Here is a 20,219-nt window from a genome sequence, read left to right as displayed (position 1 = left end):
CATGGGGATCACATGTTAATGATTCTTCCATTGCAACAAGTTGATCTTCTTTTTATGTTATCCTCCATGTACAAAGCTCAGAGTCCTTGGAAGGCCTGGCCATTTTACCTACCCACCCTCATCTGTCCCTGTTCATTGTAAATTCTGTCGTGTTAAAATAGATGTCAAATTGTCTATGCAACTCTGCAAGAACTTTCACTTTTCCAAAGTTCTCTATAAAAACTTGGTTTCACATTTTTGCCTCAAACAAACAAACAAAACATTGTTTTGTCTGCAAAGAAAGCATCAAACAACCTTTATGTGCTAACATACAAAAATTCATGAGCAGCTTGAAGAAAAAAAAAAGGGTAAAGTGGCTTCAATTCATTACTATTGTCCCTAAACTTAAATCTTTTAAACCCTATATTAATATTTTAAGACAAGATAGGCTCACATTTTAGTTAATAAGTAATTAATATTTGTGGGTTAATATAGTATATGAAAATAAAGTGACCTATACTACATGAAGTCATAGTCAAACAAAAGAAGAGAGAAACCCCAACCGACCAACAAGGATAATCAGCAGATATCTCATCAAGACAACTCTTATTATACCCGTAATAAAACGAGTCCTAAAAATAATATCAAAACTGACCCACTTCAACGTGATTCTTTGGGACCACGCTCCCTTCCATTTTTCAATTTTCCTATTTCAATGATAAAATTAGTTTTGTTTATGAGCTGAGAACCCCTGCAGGCCTCCACTGCTTAAAGACCCGAAAGAGAGAGGAGAAAGAGACAAAGAGAAGGCTCAAAAGCCGCACTCACTCACTGCTCAGTGACCACTGACCAGTGCCCCCTCTCTCTTTGTTACTCAGTTCTCTACGGTTCCTAGATGTGCTGACATTGCTCCATTACTTAGATTTCTCTGTTTCTTTTCAAATCTTTCTCTCTCTCTCTCTCTCTCTCTCTCTCTCTCTCTCTCTCTCTTTTCTTCGGGCAAAACTTGAAAAAAATAAGTTTCTTTCCTGTTCGACCATGGTGGTTTATGCAAAGGCACTGTTGGGTTTCCTGGCTTTTCTTGGTTTGCAGCTTCCTTTGATATCGGCAGGTTATGTTTGATTACTTTCTTGTTTCTAAAGCTCAGCTCTACTTTCCTTTTTAAGCAAGTTGCAATTGGTGTTATCACTTGTTTTTCCTTATTGTAAAAGATGTCATTTTGGGCCATTTATTATGCTTTTTTTTTTCCTTTTCGGTCTGGGGTAAGAGTGGAATCCTGAAAAATAGGTTTTGGTTTTGAAGCAGAACATTTTGAATTGTGATTTCCATTGATATGAAAATGCACGCTTTTAAAGTTTATCCATTGTTCTGTTTTGATTGTAATTGACATTAGAATGTTTGAGCTACCTGCTTTTTGTACCCAGTTATGTGGTTCAGATGATTTATAGGTACTTTCTTGTCGCTCACTGTTTAAGGAATTTGAAGACAATAACATGTTCAATCCATTATCTTTTCAATTTCTGGATTTAGCTTAATGGATACTTAGAGCTCCGTGTCAAGAATTAATGGCCAAAGTGGTGTCATTTCAACTGGATATTTCTGGCTTGCATTGTATGTTTTTGCTTGGTAAAATGATGTGGCAATGTGATTCCTATAGTATAGTGTTGATTTGGCACTGATATAGATTTTCAAATAAGGGCTGTCCATAGTATGCCAGAATTTAGGTACTTTTGGCTAGATGATGCATTCTGGGTTTCAAGTTGATTGAATAGGATCCTTTTCCTTTATAATCACCAGTAACTAGTCATTTAAAGGTTACAGAAATTTGACTGTCATACTAACACCTTCTGTCAAACATTTTCTTGGTGATTGTCAGTGATCTATTTTGCAAGTGATGAATTGAAAAGCAAAGATGGTGATGTTATTGTTGCTTGAGTCACTCGTATCTGATCAATGGTCTTACTACTTTTGCAGATTGCCCCTTAGATTTGAGCGGATCAAATTTTACTCTTGTGGCTTCTTTATGCTCTAATAAAGATGACAGAGGAAAGTGTTGCCACTATATGAATGCTTTCATTGCCTTTTCTGTTGCTCAATATGCAAATATGACAAGCAACCTAGGAGTTACATCAAATTTATCTGATTTCTGCGTCCACTCCATATTGCAAACCATGGAACTGTATGGAGTGCCACGAAATGCCACAATTTTCTGTGGGTTTGGTACAAAAATTCCCGTTAGTTATGACTGTAGGGGTCGAACAACTGTACCAGAGATGCTCGAGTCTCCAAAATTTATGGATGTCACAGAGAACTGCAAACTGCCACTTTTGCTGGAAAATGATTGCCGAAAATGTTTAAATGCTGGCATTGTCTACCTTCATCATCTAGTTGGATCTGAAGATAATATGACATTGAGTACTTGCCGAGATGCGACCTTTGCTGCGCTTGCAAGCCAAGTTGACAACACTTCAGCTATTGAAATTGCAAGTTGCTTTTTCCAAGTTCAGGGATTTAACATCCCACCAGGTATGAATAGTTTCACAAAAAACAGGGATTTGATTTTATACGAGAACTGTTTGTGTATCCGTTGTTATGTGGATAGTTTTTTGTAAGAATTCTCCCACTTTTGCAGTCTCTTGCACGGCTCAAATGTTATATGATTTTTCTTAACTTTGTATCCCTCTATCCTGCTTCCTCACTTTTCCTCTTATCAGTGGTGATTAGAGCCAAGAAGCTTTGTTGATACATTACCTCTCTGGTACTTAAAATAGGTGGTCTAGAACAATCATCAGGCTAAAGTTGAATCTTTTATGGGGACTGGTAATAAACATTGTAATGCTTTGGTGCCTTGTTCTAGAAAATTAAAAAAAAGAAAAAGAAACCTAAATATGCCTGGAAAAACTGATGCTCCTAATTAATATCGCATCAAAAATGTGCTTTTGCTTTCATGTGGCCATTAGATATATGAGCATGTTTTTCATGGCTTATTTTCTGTAAGTAAATGAACTTTTATGTACTCCATCCAATCAGCTAGTAATTTATTGCAATCATGATGCTAGTTTCAGAGTCATCTCCATCTCCACCTACCCCTAAGGCTTCTCCTAGTCCGTTGGTTGCCGCTAGTCCAAGTCAACTCATTTTCGGAGTACGGCCAAAACAAAAGCACCAGACATACCACCTAACGTTAATTCCAGGCATTGGCATAGCAGTTATAGTAGCTGCTATGATGATGCTTATAGTATTGGTAGTCTTGATTCGAAGGAAGAGCAGAGAGTTAGATGATTCTGAGAGTATGGACAAGAACTCTTCAAAACTCTTTCCTTCTCCTCCACCCATGCGTAAATTTCAGGAAGGTTTGTTTTGATATCACCTATTGTCCTGGATAATGGCAAGTTTTGAATGTCATTTTCTTTCAAAGGGCAGTTGTGTGATCTGATGGGGATTGGTATTAAATGCAGGTACTTCATCAATGTTTAGAAAATATAGCTACAAGGAAACAAAAAAGGCAACTGACAATTTTAACACTGTCATTGGATGTGGAGGGTTTGGGACGGTACACAAAGCTCAATTTAGTGATGGCTCAACGATAGCTGTGAAGCGGATGAACAAAGTTTCAGAGCAGGGAGAAGATGAATTTTGCAGAGAGATAGAACTTCTTGCTAGATTACACCATCGTCATCTAGTTGCTCTAAGAGGATTTTGCATTGAAAAGCGTGAGAGGTAGTTCATTCTTGTATGTACCTATGTACGTGTGTATGTCCAGGAGATTGATCCATCTACCAGCAAACTTAAATGCTTTTGCTTCTTGCAGATTTCTAATGTATGAATACATGTCAAATGGAAGCCTAAAGGATCATCTTCATTGTATGCTTCTCCTTTCCTTTAATTCACTTCTCCAAAGTTCAATATTATCCTTAAATGGGTTTGGGAAGGGGTTCTTAGGAGCAGTTTGAAGTCAGTTACATTATTTTGGTTCAAAAGAAGAATTTCTTGCCTCCATTTGACACTGTATTAACTTTTGTGATAATTGTATAACAAATTTGTACACACAAATGCAGTAGAAGGCATACTTGATCAACTGCTTCTTTCCATGTTATCTTTCCATGTCCATCATTTGTTCATTTAATGCCCTAAATGGATTTGATCTCAAATTTGTGCAGGCCCGGGTAAAAACCCACTGAGTTGGGAGACCAGAATACAAATTGCCATTGACGTGGCTAATGCTTTGGTAATAGCAGTTGATTCTGTTGTTTTTTGGATTTGCAGATTTGTTTATACAAAATTATCATCTTGCTAAATCTCTTCTCTTTTGCAGGAGTACCTTCATTTTTATTGTGATCCACCTCTGTGCCACAGGGACATCAAATCAAGCAACATTTTGTTGGATGAGAATTTTTTTGCGAAGGTATTGTGTCTGTTGAATGCTCATTTAGTTGTACAACCACTTGTATTTTGCTCTCACATTTATGAGGAAACTCCTTATGGAGTATAATAATTTCTCTCCAGAATGCTCATAGACTCTCTCTCTCTCTCTCTCTCTCACACACACACACACACACACACACAACTTGAGAACTTTTGATTTCCTCATCATTTTCTCAATAAAGTAAATAGTAGTTTTTCTTTCTCGGTATGCATATGTTTGGATAATAAAAAATGGACCTTCAATTACTAGAGCAAGCTTTTTTTTTTTTTTTTTCTTTTGAAGTAATTACTAGCGCAAGCTTAAAGTAATAAAAATGGAATACAACCTTCAATAACTAGAGGAAGCTGAAAGCTGGTGAAAGCACAAAAGGCCATTCTAATTTCTAAAACAATGAGAATGTTTGAGAAAATGAAACAGTTTCTGAAGAAATTAAGGAAGAAACGTTTCATATGAGAACTTTGAAGAACTTCTGTCTTCTGCATCAAAGTACATTGCTTTTAAACAATCCTGCTTTCTGCTTTACTGTATCCTCTAGGTTGCAGATTTTGGCCTTGCGCATGCTTCAAAAGATGGTTCTATTTGCTTTGAACCAGTAAATACTGACATCCGTGGAACTCCAGGTTAGCCAATAAATCATTGGAGGCTTAATTGTCTCATATTCTTCACTTAAAGATCTAAACGTTAGATAACTTTCAGGTTATATGGATCCTGAATATGTGGTCACTCAAGAACTCACAGATAGAAGTGATGTATACAGCTATGGTGTGCTACTTTTGGAGATAGTGACTGCAAGACGAGCTATACAAGATGGCAAGAATTTGGTAGAATCATCCCAGGTACTGATGGCATCAGAGTCAAGGCTAATTGAGCTAGTGGACCCCCAAATTAAGGATTCCTTTGATTTAGACCAACTTCAGACAGTTGTGACCATTGTGAGATGGTGCACCCAGAGGCAAGGGCGGGCTAGACCTTCAATCAAACAGGTCCTTCGGCTTTTGTATGAGAGTTCAGATCCAATACAAAGTGGGTTTATACAAGCTGTTGAAGATGAAGATTATGATGGTACTGACGGAAGAGGAAGGACAAGCAGAGGGAAAATTCCTAGGAGTGGACCTCTTTTTCACAGTGGGGATGGAAGATATCTTGCTTCATCTTCAAGTACATCAAGGTCATATTGTAGTAGAAGCTTTTTACTAGAAACTGGATCACCACAATCTCCTCAAAATATACTCTCCCTTTGAGGCCAATCATTTGTTTGCTTCATCCAACCATACAAAGAGTTGCCTCTATTTGATTAAACCATAGCTGAGATTTGAGAGATTGCTTGATGTGATTTCACTCATTAACTAGCAGGTATGCATGGTCTTTGTTATGCAGAATCCTCATGTAGTAGAGCAAGTGAATGCCATCAAGCTTGTTACCTGTACAAAAGGGAAAAAAAGGATTCAAAAAGTGGTCATCTTATAATTTTCCAGTTTATTTTTCCCTTTTTTTTATGGATAAATGACACAAATGTATTTTTTGCTTGTATCATTGATGCAGAGATTAGGATATTGCAGCTAGTCATTAAGATTGCCCTTTATTGATTCAAAAACTGAAAGATATGCCTCAGTACAATTGTCTTATTGCGCCTTCAAAGGGAGTTGCTGCTATTTTGTCTGTGGGAGTTTTTTTTTCTCCTTTTCTCCTCTCTTTTATGATAGGGTATGTAGGAGTTTGAAAGTCATGTAGTCTGTTTGAAATTCCATGGAAAAGTAAATCATTCTATTATTGTTTTGCCATCAAAATCAAGTACCATATGGTTTAGTAATCTCAAGGGTTCCTTGCTATGGTTGAATTCCTTGGTGCTCATATGTCACGAGTTGAGATTCAAATTTGAGGCTCACATGGTTTTAGAACACGAGGATAATTTTTTTCGTGTTCCAAATTAGCTTAATTGTCATGATTCACATCAATTTGTGAGGTATTGTTTACATTGAGCTTCTTGGTTTTATGGTTTTGTCTTACAAAAAGAGACTCACAAGTTGAAGGTGATGTGAATCCTTATATCTTATGACTAATTCTAGTATACAGTCGATGTGAAATTCATGGTTTTTCCTTAGGATCATGACATCTTTTTCCACTTCAATGAATGACCACTATCCTTGGTGGGACATTGTTAGTACTTCAAGGGTTGGTTCTAACACCACTTGTCACGTGATCAATACTTTTTTCCTTCAAAATTGATTTATCAGGGTGTGCAATACTTTGACCTCTTTGTCTTATGATTTTGATTCACAAAAGAGGATTAACAAGTTAAAGGTAATGTGAACCTTTATATCTCATGATCAATTCTAATATACAGTCGATGTGAAATTCATGACTCTTTCTTAGAATTATGACATCCTTTCCCACTCCAACGAATGATCACTATCCTTTAAGGATTCACAAGTTAAAGGTGGTGTGAATCTTTATATCTTATGATCAATTTTAGTATACAGTTGATGTGAAATTCATGACTCCTCCTTAGGATTGTAACATCTTTTTTCACTCCAACAAATGATCACTGCCTTCTGTGGTACATCACTAATACCCCAAGAATTGTTTTTAACATCACTTGTCACATTGCCATTACCCTTTATCCTCAATGATCAATTTTAGTATACAATCGATGTGAATTCATGGCTTTTTCTTAGGATTGTGACATCATTTCTCACTCCAACGAATGATCACTGTCCTCTGTGGTACATCACTAATACCCCTAGAATTGCTTTTAGCATCACTTGTCACATGGCCATTACCTTTTATCCTCAAAATCGATTTATTAGGGTGTGTAGCCTCAACGTTTTTATATTCGGTGTGAACCTTTATATCTCATGATCAATTCTAGTATACAGTCGATGTGAAATTCATGGCTCCTCCTTAGGATTGTGACATCCTCCCCCACTCCAACGAATGATCATTATCCTCTGTGGTACATCGCTAAGTGACATCTTCCCCCATTTCAACGAATGATCACTGTCCTCTGAGGATTCACAAGTTAAAGGTGGTGTGAACCTTTATATCTCATGATCAATTCTAGTATACAGCCGATGTGGAATTCATGGCCCCTCATTAGGATTGTGACATCTTTCTCCACTCCAACGAATAATCACTGTCCTCTGTGGTACATCGCTAAGTGACATCCTCCCCCACTCCAACGAATGATCACTGTCCTCTGTGGTACATCGCTAATATCCCTAGAGTTGCTTTTAACATCTCTTGTCACATGGCCATTACCCTTTCTCCTTAAAATCGATTTATTAGGGTGTGCAGCCTCAACGTTTTTATATTTCCCAGACCTGGCTCTAACACCACTTGTCACATAGCCATTACTCTCTTCCCTTAAAATCGGTTAATGGTGTGTAACCTCAACGTTTTTATATTCCCCAGAGCTGGCTACGAATGATCATTGTCTTCTGTGGTACATCGCTAAGTGACATCTTCTCCCACTCCAACGAATGATCACTGTCTTTTGTGGTACATCGCTAATACCCCTAGAGTTAACCTGTTACACCAAAAGATGCAGTCAACACAGCCAGAATCACGCCTGTAACTCAAGTCAATTCGTGAGGTTTTTTAAAACCACCAATGAGATAGACACGAAATACATGCAGGATCATCATTAAGACCATCATACTTGCCGACCATTGATGAACTGATCGGATTAACCAACCAAAGTTAGCTTCAGTCATTATATATTGAACAGAAGTAAAAGCTTCAGTAACGGTTGGACGATAGTAAAAAGTCATAGCAAATCCTATAGCTACTTGTATCAAAAAACAAGTAAGCATAATTCCTCATAGACAATAAAATATGTTAACATGAGAAAGAACATATTTACTAGTTATATCATCTGCAATCGCCTGAATCTCGAGGCGTTCTTCGAACCAATCATAGACTTTATTGAGATAGGTAAACCAAGAGGACTCCCCTTCTGAGAACCGTATATGAGAATTCATGGTGTGTAGCCTCAATATTTTTATACTCCTCAGAGCTGGCTATGAATGATCACTGTTTTTTGTGGTACATCGCTAATACCCCTAGAGTTGCTTTTAACATCACTTGTCACATGGCCATTACCCTTTCTTCTCAAAATCGATTTATCCTTAAAATCGATTTATCAGGGTGTGTAGCCTCAACGTTTTTATATTTCCCAAAGCTGACTCTAACACCACTTGTCACATAGCCATTACTCTCTTCCCTTAAAATCGGTTAATCAAGGTGTGTAATCCTAACGTTTTTATATCTCAGTAACCTCTCTTTCATATTCGATGTGGGATTGGAGTACCTTATCTACTCTTTTTTGGAGGGCTTAACGGACATTCTCTTCCACCCAACCTTATCACATGATCATTACCTTCTCCCCTCAAAACCAGTTTATCAAGGTGTGTAGCGCCAACATTTTTATATCGCAGTGACCCACGTTTAATGTCTAATATGAGATTGAAGTATCTTGTCTACTCTTTCTTGAAAAGCTTGGTGTGACACTTTCCCACCCAACCTCACGACGCACTCATTACGGAGGTTGACCACTATGTCTACCCTCTCTCAAGGCATTTGACGTGAGTCGAATGGTTTAAGGTCTACTTTGATATCACTTGTCATAAGTTAAAACTCAAGCTCTAGACTCGCGCAGCTCCAAGACAGGAGAATGGCCCCTCTTTCGTGTTTTAGAACCGCCTAATTGTCATGATTCACACCAATTTGTGAGATATTGTCCCTTTCTTAATATCATGATTTTATCTCACAAAAAGCATCTCACAAGTTAAAAGTGATATGAACCTTTATATCTTATGATTAATTCTAATACACAATTGATATAAAATTTGTGATTTCTCCTTTAAGACCGTGACACGTGCTTATAATTGATGCTGAAAACTGAGGGTTCCTCTGTTTCCTTGAGCCAACTCATGCGTGTCTAGACTAAAAGGCTTGAGACGGAGAAAACCGAAAAAATGGAAAGATTGTCTCCAAATCTGATGATCAAAATTGTTACAATCACTCTTGCTTATTTCTTTGGGCGATCCAAACTATAATAACACATTTTGCCAGCTAATATTAGGTCGCTATCCGATAAATAATGTTGGAAAAATCGTTTTTGTAACTTTGGATGACTCATCTTACATTTAGTCCGGCCATTGGAAAATCAGAAAATTCATTGATTTACTCTATCTTTATGATGTATTAACTTGGGGACGATCCATGTCTATAAGTAAGATCCTCTGAATCTTCAAATATCACATCCAGGTGGTATTAATGACCTGAACAATGGAACAGCTCACTCCATCAGGACTCCTCATTTCTATCTCCATTTTATTCTCTATTGCCACATCCTCGTCGGCATCAGAACGCCCTAGGACCTACACTATCCATATGGACAAATCAGCAAAGTCCGCTATCTTTTCCACCCATCACGATTGGTATATGTCAACCCTCTCATCCCTGTCATCACCAGATCGCTTTTTCCCATTGCATCTCTACGCTTACAATCATGTGATAGATGGTTTTAGTGCTGTGTTATCCCAAGCCCACCTTGATCAACTTCACAAATTGTCTGGTCATCATGAAGCATTTGGTCACCTTCGTACCATCCGTACCCCAACATTTACTGGATTGAAGAAATATACCGGGTTATGGCCTGTTGGTGGATTCGGTGATGACTTGATTATTGGGGTCCTTGATACAGGCATCTGACGTGAAAGCGAGAGTTTTAATGATGAAAGCTTGCCGCTGGTGCCAGAGAAATGGCGTGATGCATGTGAAAGCGGTATTAAACTCAACTCATCTTATTGCAATAGGAAGCTAATTGGGGCAAGAACCTTCAGCAAAGGCATGCAGGAGGAAAAAATGAACATATCAAATACAGATGACTCCGATTCACCACCGAGGGACTACAATGGTCGTGGTACCCACACATCGTCCACAGTAGCAGGCACCCGGGTGGTAGGTGTTGATTAGTTTGGATATGCAAAAGGAATAGCTATAGAAATGGCACCAAAGCCTAGGATTGCCATGTACAAAGTGCTGTTCTTTGACAACAGTTATGATGCCGCAGCAACTGATGTACTGGCTGGCATGGATCAAGCTATAGAGGATGGTGCGGATGTCATGTCATTGTCTTTGGGGTCCATTGAGACTCCGTTTGATGAGAATCCTATTGCAATTGGAGCTTTTGCAGCTTTGAAGAAAGGGATATTTGTTTCATGCTCAGCTGACAATAATGGTCCTCATGCATATACCATTCTCAATGGGGCTCCTTGGATCACTACCGTTGGTGCTGGAACCATCGATCGAGACTCCGCAGCTCATGTCACGCTTGGTGATGGAGAGTTAACTGTAACTGGAAAATCTGCCTATCCAGAAAACTTGTTTGTCTTGGGCGTTCCAATATACTTTGGACATGGAAACCGAACCAAGGAACTCTGCGATTTTTACTGGCTGGATCCCGAAGAAGTTGCTGGAAAGTACTTATTCTGTGACTTCGACCCCAGCGGCCAACTAAATCCAAATCAACAAACTTTTGAAATGGACAGAACTGGAGCTGCTGGAGCTATATTTAGCTCGGACGATGGGCTGTTTTTCCAACAACGATTTCGACAATCCCTTTGTGTTACTAAATCCGAATGACGGAGATCTGATAAAAAATTACATAATCAATTCCAGGAATGCAACAGTCAGTATTAGGTTTCAAACAACCCTTTTGGGTACTAAGCCAGCTGCACAAGTGGCTTACTTTTCATCTAGAGGACCTGATAGAAGATTACCATGGATACTGAAAACCGATATTTTGGCTCTTGGAGTCGACATTTTGGCTGCTTGGGTCCCCAACAGAGGCTTTCCACCAATTGATGACTATGATTATTTGCTTACAGATTACGCTATTGAATCTGGAACATCCATGTCAAGCCGCCATGCAGCTGGCATAGCCACACTGCTTGAAACCACCCACCGCGACTGGAGTTCGGCAGCCATCCGATCAGCAATGATGACAACAGCTGATGTTATTGACAACGCAAATGGCCGTATCATTGACATGACCACAGGGATTGCTGGGACTCCTCCTGATTTCGGAGCAGGGCACATAAATCCTAACAAAGCCCTGGACCCGGGCCTAGTCTACGATATTGAGATTCCAGACTACATCGACTACCTTTGTGGGTTAAACTACACAAGAAGACAGATCCGGAATATCACGGGAAGGTCTCGTTGGATAAAATAATCTTTTAGTACAATCATTTTAACGAAAACGAAATTAATTAATTAATTAATTATATAAAAATAATAATTTAATGTAATTGATTCAATTAATTTATATTAATAAAAAAAATTATAAACATACATCAAATTAATTTATTATTCAATAATCAATATTTATAAATTTTTTTAATTTTTTTATGAAATATTTTCAATTCAAATAAACACATACTCATATATATACTTTCAACACAAATAAATACATACTCATATGTTTTCATTTATCATATTTATGTGAATTCTCTTAATCTCCTTTAGTTCACTCTCATGCACTATATTTATGTGAACTTTCACAATCTATTTTATTCAACTCACAAACATACAAATATACAAACTCAAAAGATGTAAATCTCTAATATTCTTATGTAGTGTCTATCTCATAACATTCTACAATTCTCTTACATATTTTTCTCATAGCTAATCATATAGAGACTTCACATATTTATAAGCATACAAATTTACCTATTAAAAATATTTTTCTTCTTATAATTTTTTTTTTTGTAAGTTAAATTTACCTATTAAGAATTATTTTTTTTTTTAAATTATTCTTTTATAATTCTTTTTATCTATCAAGCAATATCTAATAAATTTTAGATAAATCTGTTGTGAGATTTGAATCACTATTTTCAATAATCTCTACCTTGATTCAAATTTCATCAAATTATTTGTTTTCATACTAGACATACTTGACTTCATTTACAATGAAAGTCTCATAATCATTTTGTTTTGTGTGTCTTAATGCTTCACGTAAATTGATCATCAATCCTTAAAATATGAACTCGAACTCTATTTTTAAATCGAGCTCCTCTAGGCTTGCTTCTTCCTATGTCTCTAATCTCCACTTCTTCTTACGTCTTAAACTTAGCTCTGATACCATTTATTAGACAAAAAAATATCTAATCCAATAACACTAGTGAAAATAAAATCAAACAATTAATTAATCACGTAAAAGATAATAATATAACATGATTCGATTTAATCAATCTACATCCACGAATGAAAAACAAGATCCATAGGTTATAGAAAATTACAAATATACATAAAATCAATCAATCATTTAGCAATCAATACTCAAACCCTCTTAATCTCTTTTAATTTTATAGAGTATTCTTAACCCAAATAAAAACATATCTATGTGTATCATTTCAACACAAATAAACATATACCTATATATACACATTCATTACATTTAAATAAATTCTCTCAATCTCTTCTAGTCCACTCCCATGCACTATACTTATGTGGATCCTTTCAGTCTCTTCTAGTCTACGTATAAACAAACATACACATTTATAACATATAAATTTCTAGCATTTCTGTGAGGTATTTATTTCATAAAATCTTACAATTCTCTTACATATTTTTTTCATACATAATCTTATAGAGACTTCATCTATTTATAAGCATACAAATTTACCTATTAAAAATTTATTTCCTCTTAAAATTTTACTTCTGCAACTCAAATTTGTTTATTAAAAAAAAATTTTTTTAAAATTTTTTTATCTAACAAACAATATCTAATAAATTTTAAATAAATCTATTATAAAATTTAAACCATTATTTCCGACACATCTCACTTTACATGTGATAATGCTAACCTCGATCCCAATTACCCATCATTCATCATTATCTTGAACAATACTAACACAACCAGCATCACCTTCCAAACGGAACTGACAAATTTGGCAGAGGGTAGCTCGGTTTCTCGAGCAGTGGTGAGTGTTCCTTCAGGTATGAAAGCTGTAGTGCAACCATCAACAATTACTTGCAGGAAAATACAGTAAAGCCAAGTTCCAACTCACCGTTGACATTGATGTCGGAGTAGCAAGTATCCCTCAAAGTGATTACTACGGGAATTATGGATTCCTGAGCTGGTACGAGGTCGATGGGAAGCATGAAGTTAGAAAGTCCAATAGTCTCTGCATTCGCACCTTAAGCCAAATTGGCTGGAAATTTCATCTTTTTTTTTATGTTTTTTAGTAAAATAATGGAGCAAAAGAAAAAAAAAACAAAGGATTGATAACTCGATATTTTAATTTACAACAGAGTTCCACGTTATATGTTGATCAGTTACAATGACAAGGCATGAGAATTACATGGAAATTTTAAACTCCAAATCCATGCATGATGCACAACAAAAATAACAGTGCTCCCAGCCTGTCCTATCTACCACTTATGAAACCGTGGCAAAACAAATTAAAAGAGAGAGAGAGAGAGAGAGAGAGAGAGAGAGACAGAGACAGAGACAGATCAGAGACCAAGCATTGATAAGCATTGCTCAAAGGTCTGATCTATTCATTTTTTTTTTTTTTGTAAAAAAAGAAACAACGGCTTAGAGGAAAGAATCTGTCTGATTCTTCTAGCTACCCACTGCAAAGAGAAATTTCCTCTTGCTTACTGGTTCTTCATGCAAGACCACAACTTCCCTCACCTTGTCAAACAACTCCTCCAGCTTCTCAACACCGAGCTTTCTATAGTCCAACGGTTTCTTATACCGCTGCTGGTATATTTCTTCAAAGCAACCCAGGAAAATCCGGCAAGAATAACTCACAAGAATTTCCTGCAACTCATATTTAAATTGTTCAAGATTACGCTCATCAACATCACATCCTGCTACTCCAAAGTTAGTCCATCCTTCATTCCTCCTCTCATCACGTTCTTTAACTACCACTCTTTCCTCATCAGAAAACTCATCAGAAGAGCCAGCACCTGCAGCAACATCAATGTTTTCTTCCTGATTCCCCCTCCCCTTTTTATCTTTCCTTGCCAGATCCAAAGGAGGTGCACTTGGGCCTGCTTTCCAGTTTCTAAGGTAGACAAATTTCTTATGACCTTTTCCATCAATTGCCAGAGTGTCACCCATCTTTTTGAACAGATTAACAAGTTTGAATGCCCCATACTCTGCCACGTAAAGAGGCCTCCCAAAAAACTTTTGATACTCAGCAGGAATTCGGGTAAGAGGCATGCATCCTCCTGAAAGTTCTAGCAATTTCACCAGTTGTCCCTTCAAACCATTTATGTCTCCAGGTTGTACCCACATAGTATCATTCTGATCATAAAAGCCAGGACATCCCGATGCTTCATTTAAACCGGATGGGAGACTTTGTGACCTCAAAGTTGTAGGGAAAGAAGGTACGGCTATTGAAGGGTTGCTTGTATATTCAGAAAATGATTGTGACACAATTGAGAAATCTCTCGAGTTGTAATAGCTTTGTGAAATGCCCCTATAAACTATTGCCTCTTCCTCATTTTGGCTATCTGGATTGTCACTAATATGGCACCCCATGAAATAACCAGCAATATCAGCTAATCCTCCTCGAGGAGGCGTTAAGGCCTTTGAGGGAGGTACAAAACCTTCCCCACGAGCAACACTAGACCAGTCCCAAACAAATTTACCAGCACTGCTCAGCGCGGATGAAACAGCAACACCAGCAGGAATAACAAGAATGATTGTATATCCACGTTGGCCAAGTATGTGAAGAGCTGGAGCGAAATCAACATCCCCTGAAATCAGCATGATAGATGAAGGTGGAGGGTTATCAAGGGCAAATAAAAACATGTCAACCAAGATAGCCTTGTCAGCAGCATCCTTCCTTCCATTTGGGACATCTATCAGTTTGACACCGGTTCTCTGGCAGCCCTCCCTGAGCCTCCTAGGGAAGGCATTAAAATCCCCATAAGCAGAAAACATCAAGACAGCTCCTTTAATTACAGGATGCACTTGCAAAGCCATTCTTATATTCCCTGCTACATCTTCAGGCCGGACATCACCTGGGACAGGGCAGTTCTTTATATCCCAAAGGATAGCCACAGGACCATCAGAGGAGGTTCGATTTTGGTGGTTCATAGGAGGTTGAAGCACATTCATGTTTGACTCCACCATAAGAGTTCCCCTTTGTTCCCCAGATTCTGAAGGAACCATGGATGTTGATGCATTTAGATTGGCCATCATCACCCTCTTTTATCAGAAAATCAACCAGCAGAGAATTTATGGGAAAAATAATGAGAGCCAATACAAGGATGTTATGACAAGTAATCCTTAAGGCCGAACAAAGCAAATTCTGCATACGTCACAGAGCAATATCTGAAGAAGAAATATTAACAAACCAGTCAAGAGCTAGAATTAAGATTGCTAAGTTCATTGCACAAACAGAATCCTATAAGAAATATTAGACAGAAGTTAACAATGTATAAACACAATAACTTGCAACTAGACCTGGCGATTCGTGTCATCGTGTCGTGTAAAATATTATATTCACGTCATGTTTTACACGAAAAGCACATGTCATAGTTAGTGTCAACACAAAAACATAAAATACAATTTTTTGGTTTTATTAAAACTATTTAAGGTTTTTCTAAAATTTTAAGCCATATTATCTCCGTATATTTTATTTGTATTGTTTTCATATCGTGTTACCATATTGTGTTTCAAATTGCTAGGTCTACTTGTAACATGTGTTGATACTACTTTGGATAAAAGGGTATAGACAAAGCATCGCTTGGATACAGAAAGAAAGAAATTATGAGGAGGAATACAATACAACTGGTTATCCTAATAGTTAGTAGTGTACCGGTCAGAACTTTCCAATTTATGGAAATGTTAGCATGGTAATGAAAACAACCAATCATCTTGATGTTTCCCTTAGCATCTGTTCTAGATACTCGCCACATAAATCATTCAAAGTAAAACAGAAAATGCATATAAAAGAACCTAAAACATGGTGCTTGAGAGAAAAAAATGGTGACATAGTTTACTAGTGGTTGTTAAAACAGTTTTTGATTGTGCAAATGTTCATTTATAAGCACTTGATCAGAAAAGGATGTGGAAAACAACAATGCGAAAAGTAATTATGCATCTATAGGACTCCTTGGATGCAGAAAGCTGAATACCAAAAACATTTCTAGCAATTCCCAACACCAAATCAGTTTCTTAATTCTTGGGAATGAAAACCACAACTGAAAATTTTTTCCATTCAAGTATTGCCCTAAGTTCTAAGCTTTACAAATTAAAATTGACAAAATTTATTATATCACGTATTGAAGATTAGAACCCCGCACACACTCGCAAGACATACCACAACTCCTAAATTCAATCAGTAAACTCCACAGCTAGAACGAACTGAAAAAATGATTAATCCAATATCTATTTAAAACCCAATTTTCCCCCATTAAACAAAGCAACACACAAACAAAAAGTAAAATATCCAATGATCACTCAATCAAGAAAAATAAAAATTAAACAAGAATTAACACCAAAGATAGATGAAAAGGGTACCTTGTGTCAAGACCATAACACCATAAATTACGCGTCTGTCCCCAGAAACCAATAATCTCAGATCCTGAAACCAAAAAGAAGAAAGAAACACAGAAATATCCAATATTTAATAAAAGAAAGGATCTTTATTTCAAACCCACAAAAGTTGAATTAAAAATTAGGTTCACTTCAATAGAGAAAAGAAGAAACCTGGGGAAAAGGGCAGGTATTTCAATTGATGGGTTTATCTTATTTAAATAAAAAAAAAAAACAAGGGAATTGAGATAATCTGAGAAAGCTGAGAATCAGATAGGTAAAAAAATGGAAAGAGAAATTACACAATCATTGCTGTGGAGGAACTGGCTGCTTTCTTAGTACAAGCTACTATTTTTGGGTATAGACAGTAGATTCGACTTTCGGCAGCGGCTTTGCCTTGTTTTTTAGTTGGGCTTCGCTTGATTGCTTTGTTTTTGCGAAAAATATTTGCAAACAGTTTGAAGGAAATAAACATAAGATTTTGTTTGTCTAGTTTTATGGACGGCTAGATTTTGTTCCTGTAAGAACACGTGGAATTTCTTACCTCTTTGCATCAGAACTCGGTCGGTCTAATTAACATAAGGGAAAAATAATAAAATAATAAAAAATCCTTACATTTTATTATTTTATTTAAATAAATTCTCAAATTTTTATTCTTATCTAAATAAATTTTTTTAACGTTTAATTTATATCTTTGATTTTGAATTATATTTAAATAAATTATTAATTTTTAATTTATAACTAAATAAGCTTTCAACATTTAATTTATATCTAAATAAATTCTTAACATAAATTAATTTTTTCAAAAACCATAGGATGTTTAGCTCACAGTTTTAAAGATTGAAGCAAATTTGGATAGATATTAACTGAAATTTTATTGCTTTTTTGTAGATAAAAAAAAAAAAAGTCAACGATTAACAAAGGAAGTTTTGATAATGCGACACTGATCGATCATCCTCTCTAATTTTGCTTCCCATCTTAAACAGAACATTTCTACCTTCAACTTGAAAAACCCTTAAAACTGTATGAAAGAGAATCTGGGGACATGTGGAAGATTGATTGTATTGGTAGAACAATTTAAAGTTTTAAAACACCAGTTTCAGTAGGGAAAAAAAGGACAACCGTGAACAAAAAGGACCATTTCGAAGCTATGGCGATAACAGCAACTAGCGAGATACAACTAAAGAATGTACAATTTATGCACCGCATAATCCACTTGACATATATATGCAAGAAAAGATGAAACCTTTACTGGTTGTTCCAGTTGTGCACTACATTGTTTAGGACTTCAGAACCCTCTCTATAGCAGTTATATAAAAGTCCTTGGGCATCGTACCGACAACAGACTCCCGCTTCTCTCCATTTTTGAACAGCAACACCACAGGAACAGCCTTAATTTCATAATCCTCTGCAATTGGCAAGTCACTGTCGGTGTTGAGCACAAAGCAGTTAAGTCTCCCGGAATACTCTCCTGCAATCTCATCAATAATTCGGTGAACCATCCTACAGGGGCCGCACCAGCTTGCATAAAATTCGACTAGAACAGGGGTATCGCTGTCCAATATCAATTTCTCCCATGTGTCTTTAGTAACCACTGCAGCTGCAAATAATCAACAAAACATGATCAATTTGGCCTTCAAATGTTCTATAATATCATCACTTATATCTCAAAAGGAAGAAACTAGAAGCAATGCACCGAATATATGCGCACAAGCTCTACAAAACTTAAATTGCTCTTAAAATACTGAAGCAGCATTAGATCATTACCTCTAAGAGACAGTGAGACACCATGTTCAATTCTGTTAGTCGTTTCTTACAGCTTCTAAAGCTTAGAAAATAGATTGACATCCCAATTCCTGAATACAAAAGCTAAATTCCAAACTGTTGGTAATATCTCAGTTGGTTCGACCACTACGATACATTACAAAACAATCTCATCTTTTCAAAGTACCCTTTCTTCTATCCACAGCACCAGCAGTAAAGATTTTATGTTGCATGGCACCGCTACAAACAAGTTTTTTGGCTGATAGATCAAGTTAATTTTAGCGAAAGTATCAGCTTTGAAAACATAAAACTCACATATAATTATATAGTAGTAAACTTTACACTGAAAATTTCCGAGATCTAATCTACCATGATACATAGCAACAAATCCGAATGGAATTTAGTTTGAATCTACACATCTCCAAATTTAATAAAATCAGTCAAAAGGCTCTTCTATCGTTTCTCTTTTGCAGATCCAGTGGCAGATTCATCCAGCCAAAGCCATAAAGAGACAGAGAATATCTAAATAACCACCCTATTAAAGAAAAAGTAAATAACCAATGTTGAGGGTTCATATCCAACGTTTTAACACTCGTTTGAAAGCACCAAATCTTCAAAGTTAAACTATTTCCTAGACTTGGCCGCTAGTTGCCACAACTACGACCAACCGAATATTTTAACACACAGATGCACACAAACGCCTTTTGATTGGTTAAAGCTAGATTTTACAAATTCCCGGAAAATTTTTGCCTGTTTTCTTTCCTCAAATTTCTGGGTAACCAATCAATCTAACTTCACTGGATACGCCACAACAAATATGAAATAACATCCGAAAAACATAAACCCGATTAACATAGTAAAGCAGTATCAGATCAAATAAAAACCCACCATTTCAAACAGTATTAAAAAAACTCCAACAAAGAGTAAGACATTACCTTTGGGTTCACGGGTGGAGAGGGTCTTGAGAGTGAGAGGAGGCGCGTTACGAAGCTTAAAGGACCCATTTTTCAAAGGAAAGGAGATCCTTGAAGAGTTTAGCTTAAAGGGCAAGTGACAAGAAATGGAGCGTGTGGAAGCAAAATAAGAGTGGCTAATCGAAGTAGAAGAAGCCATTGAAGAAATAAAGAAGGAAAAAGACAGGGTTTTTATTATTGTAGCGAGGAATCGGATGCTTTATAGAAAAAGGACAGCGGTTTTGGTTTTGGAAGATTTCTGGTTTGTTGGTAGCAGCAGCCGCTCAGTCTCAGTCCGCCTACCAGAAAAACCAAAGAATCAAATGGAAATAAAACATGTGCTCTTTTTGTTTTATTTTGATTTTTCGAATCGGACCCAGGGGTAAAGGTCCCATTTTTGTTGAATTTTCGATCGATCCATGACTAAAGGTAGGGCCCGTTGGGTCTGGTTGTTTGATGCTAGTGGGTAGGGAACTGGTCTGTTAGTTTGTCCCAGTTCAATGGGTTGGGTCTGATTGTTTGATGGTGGAGG

The 20,219-nt window shown here is 36.7% G+C and overlaps 3 protein-coding genes and 1 pseudogene across 5 annotated transcripts; 2 read left to right on the top strand and 2 right to left on the bottom strand.

Annotated features, from left to right (window-relative positions):
- The first annotated feature begins 717 nt into the window (after positions 1–717).
- On the top strand, positions 718–6,213 carry LOC111308285 (putative receptor-like protein kinase At1g49730). 2 transcript variants are annotated; one of them, XM_022906605.2, is made up of 9 exons: positions 718–1,090; positions 1,954–2,505; positions 3,039–3,332; positions 3,438–3,699; positions 3,791–3,843; positions 4,140–4,207; positions 4,295–4,384; positions 4,941–5,025; positions 5,102–6,213. In XM_022906605.2, exons 1-9 carry the CDS (start codon positions 1,018–1,020, stop codon positions 5,644–5,646), a joined length of 2,022 nt encoding a protein of 673 aa, XP_022762340.2. In that variant the 5' UTR covers positions 718–1,017; the 3' UTR covers positions 5,647–6,213. The 2 variants fall into 2 exon arrangements, with proteins under 2 accessions (XP_022762340.2, XP_089602901.1); XM_089746775.1 differs by having other exon boundaries at positions 746–1,090; positions 3,045–3,332; positions 5,102–6,056.
- Positions 6,214–9,694: 3,481 nt separating this feature from the next.
- LOC111308943 (subtilisin-like protease SBT3) lies at positions 9,695–13,882 on the top strand (annotated as a pseudogene).
- Positions 13,682–17,434, bottom strand: LOC111308942 (uncharacterized). 2 transcript variants are annotated; one of them, XM_022907649.2, is made up of 3 exons: positions 17,145–17,434; positions 16,956–17,019; positions 13,682–15,764 (listed from the first exon to the last, which is right to left on the bottom strand). In XM_022907649.2, the coding sequence occupies exon 3, from the start codon at positions 15,630–15,632 to the stop codon at positions 14,040–14,042; it is 1,593 nt and encodes a 530-aa protein (XP_022763384.2). In that variant the 5' UTR covers positions 15,633–15,764; positions 16,956–17,019; positions 17,145–17,434; the 3' UTR covers positions 13,682–14,039. The 2 variants fall into 2 exon arrangements, with proteins under 2 accessions (XP_022763384.2, XP_022763383.2); XM_022907648.2 differs by having other exon boundaries at positions 17,273–17,434.
- Positions 17,435–18,016: 582 nt separating this feature from the next.
- On the bottom strand, positions 18,017–19,996 carry LOC111308284 (thioredoxin M3, chloroplastic-like). Its single transcript, XM_022906604.2, has 2 exons — positions 19,670–19,996; positions 18,017–18,570 (listed from the first exon to the last, which is right to left on the bottom strand). The coding sequence occupies exons 1-2, from the start codon at positions 19,845–19,847 to the stop codon at positions 18,251–18,253; spliced, it is 498 nt and encodes a 165-aa protein (XP_022762339.2). The 5' UTR covers positions 19,848–19,996; the 3' UTR covers positions 18,017–18,250.
- Between the last annotated feature and the right edge of the window lie 223 nt (positions 19,997–20,219).

Source organism: Durio zibethinus, chromosome 2 (assembly GCF_047325235.1).
Source record: "Durio zibethinus cultivar Kanyao isolate XHJ-2024 chromosome 2, ASM4732523v1, whole genome shotgun sequence".
NCBI classification, from domain to species: Eukaryota; Viridiplantae; Streptophyta; class Magnoliopsida; order Malvales; family Malvaceae; genus Durio; species Durio zibethinus.
This window is presented reverse-complemented; position numbering and strand designations above follow the sequence as displayed.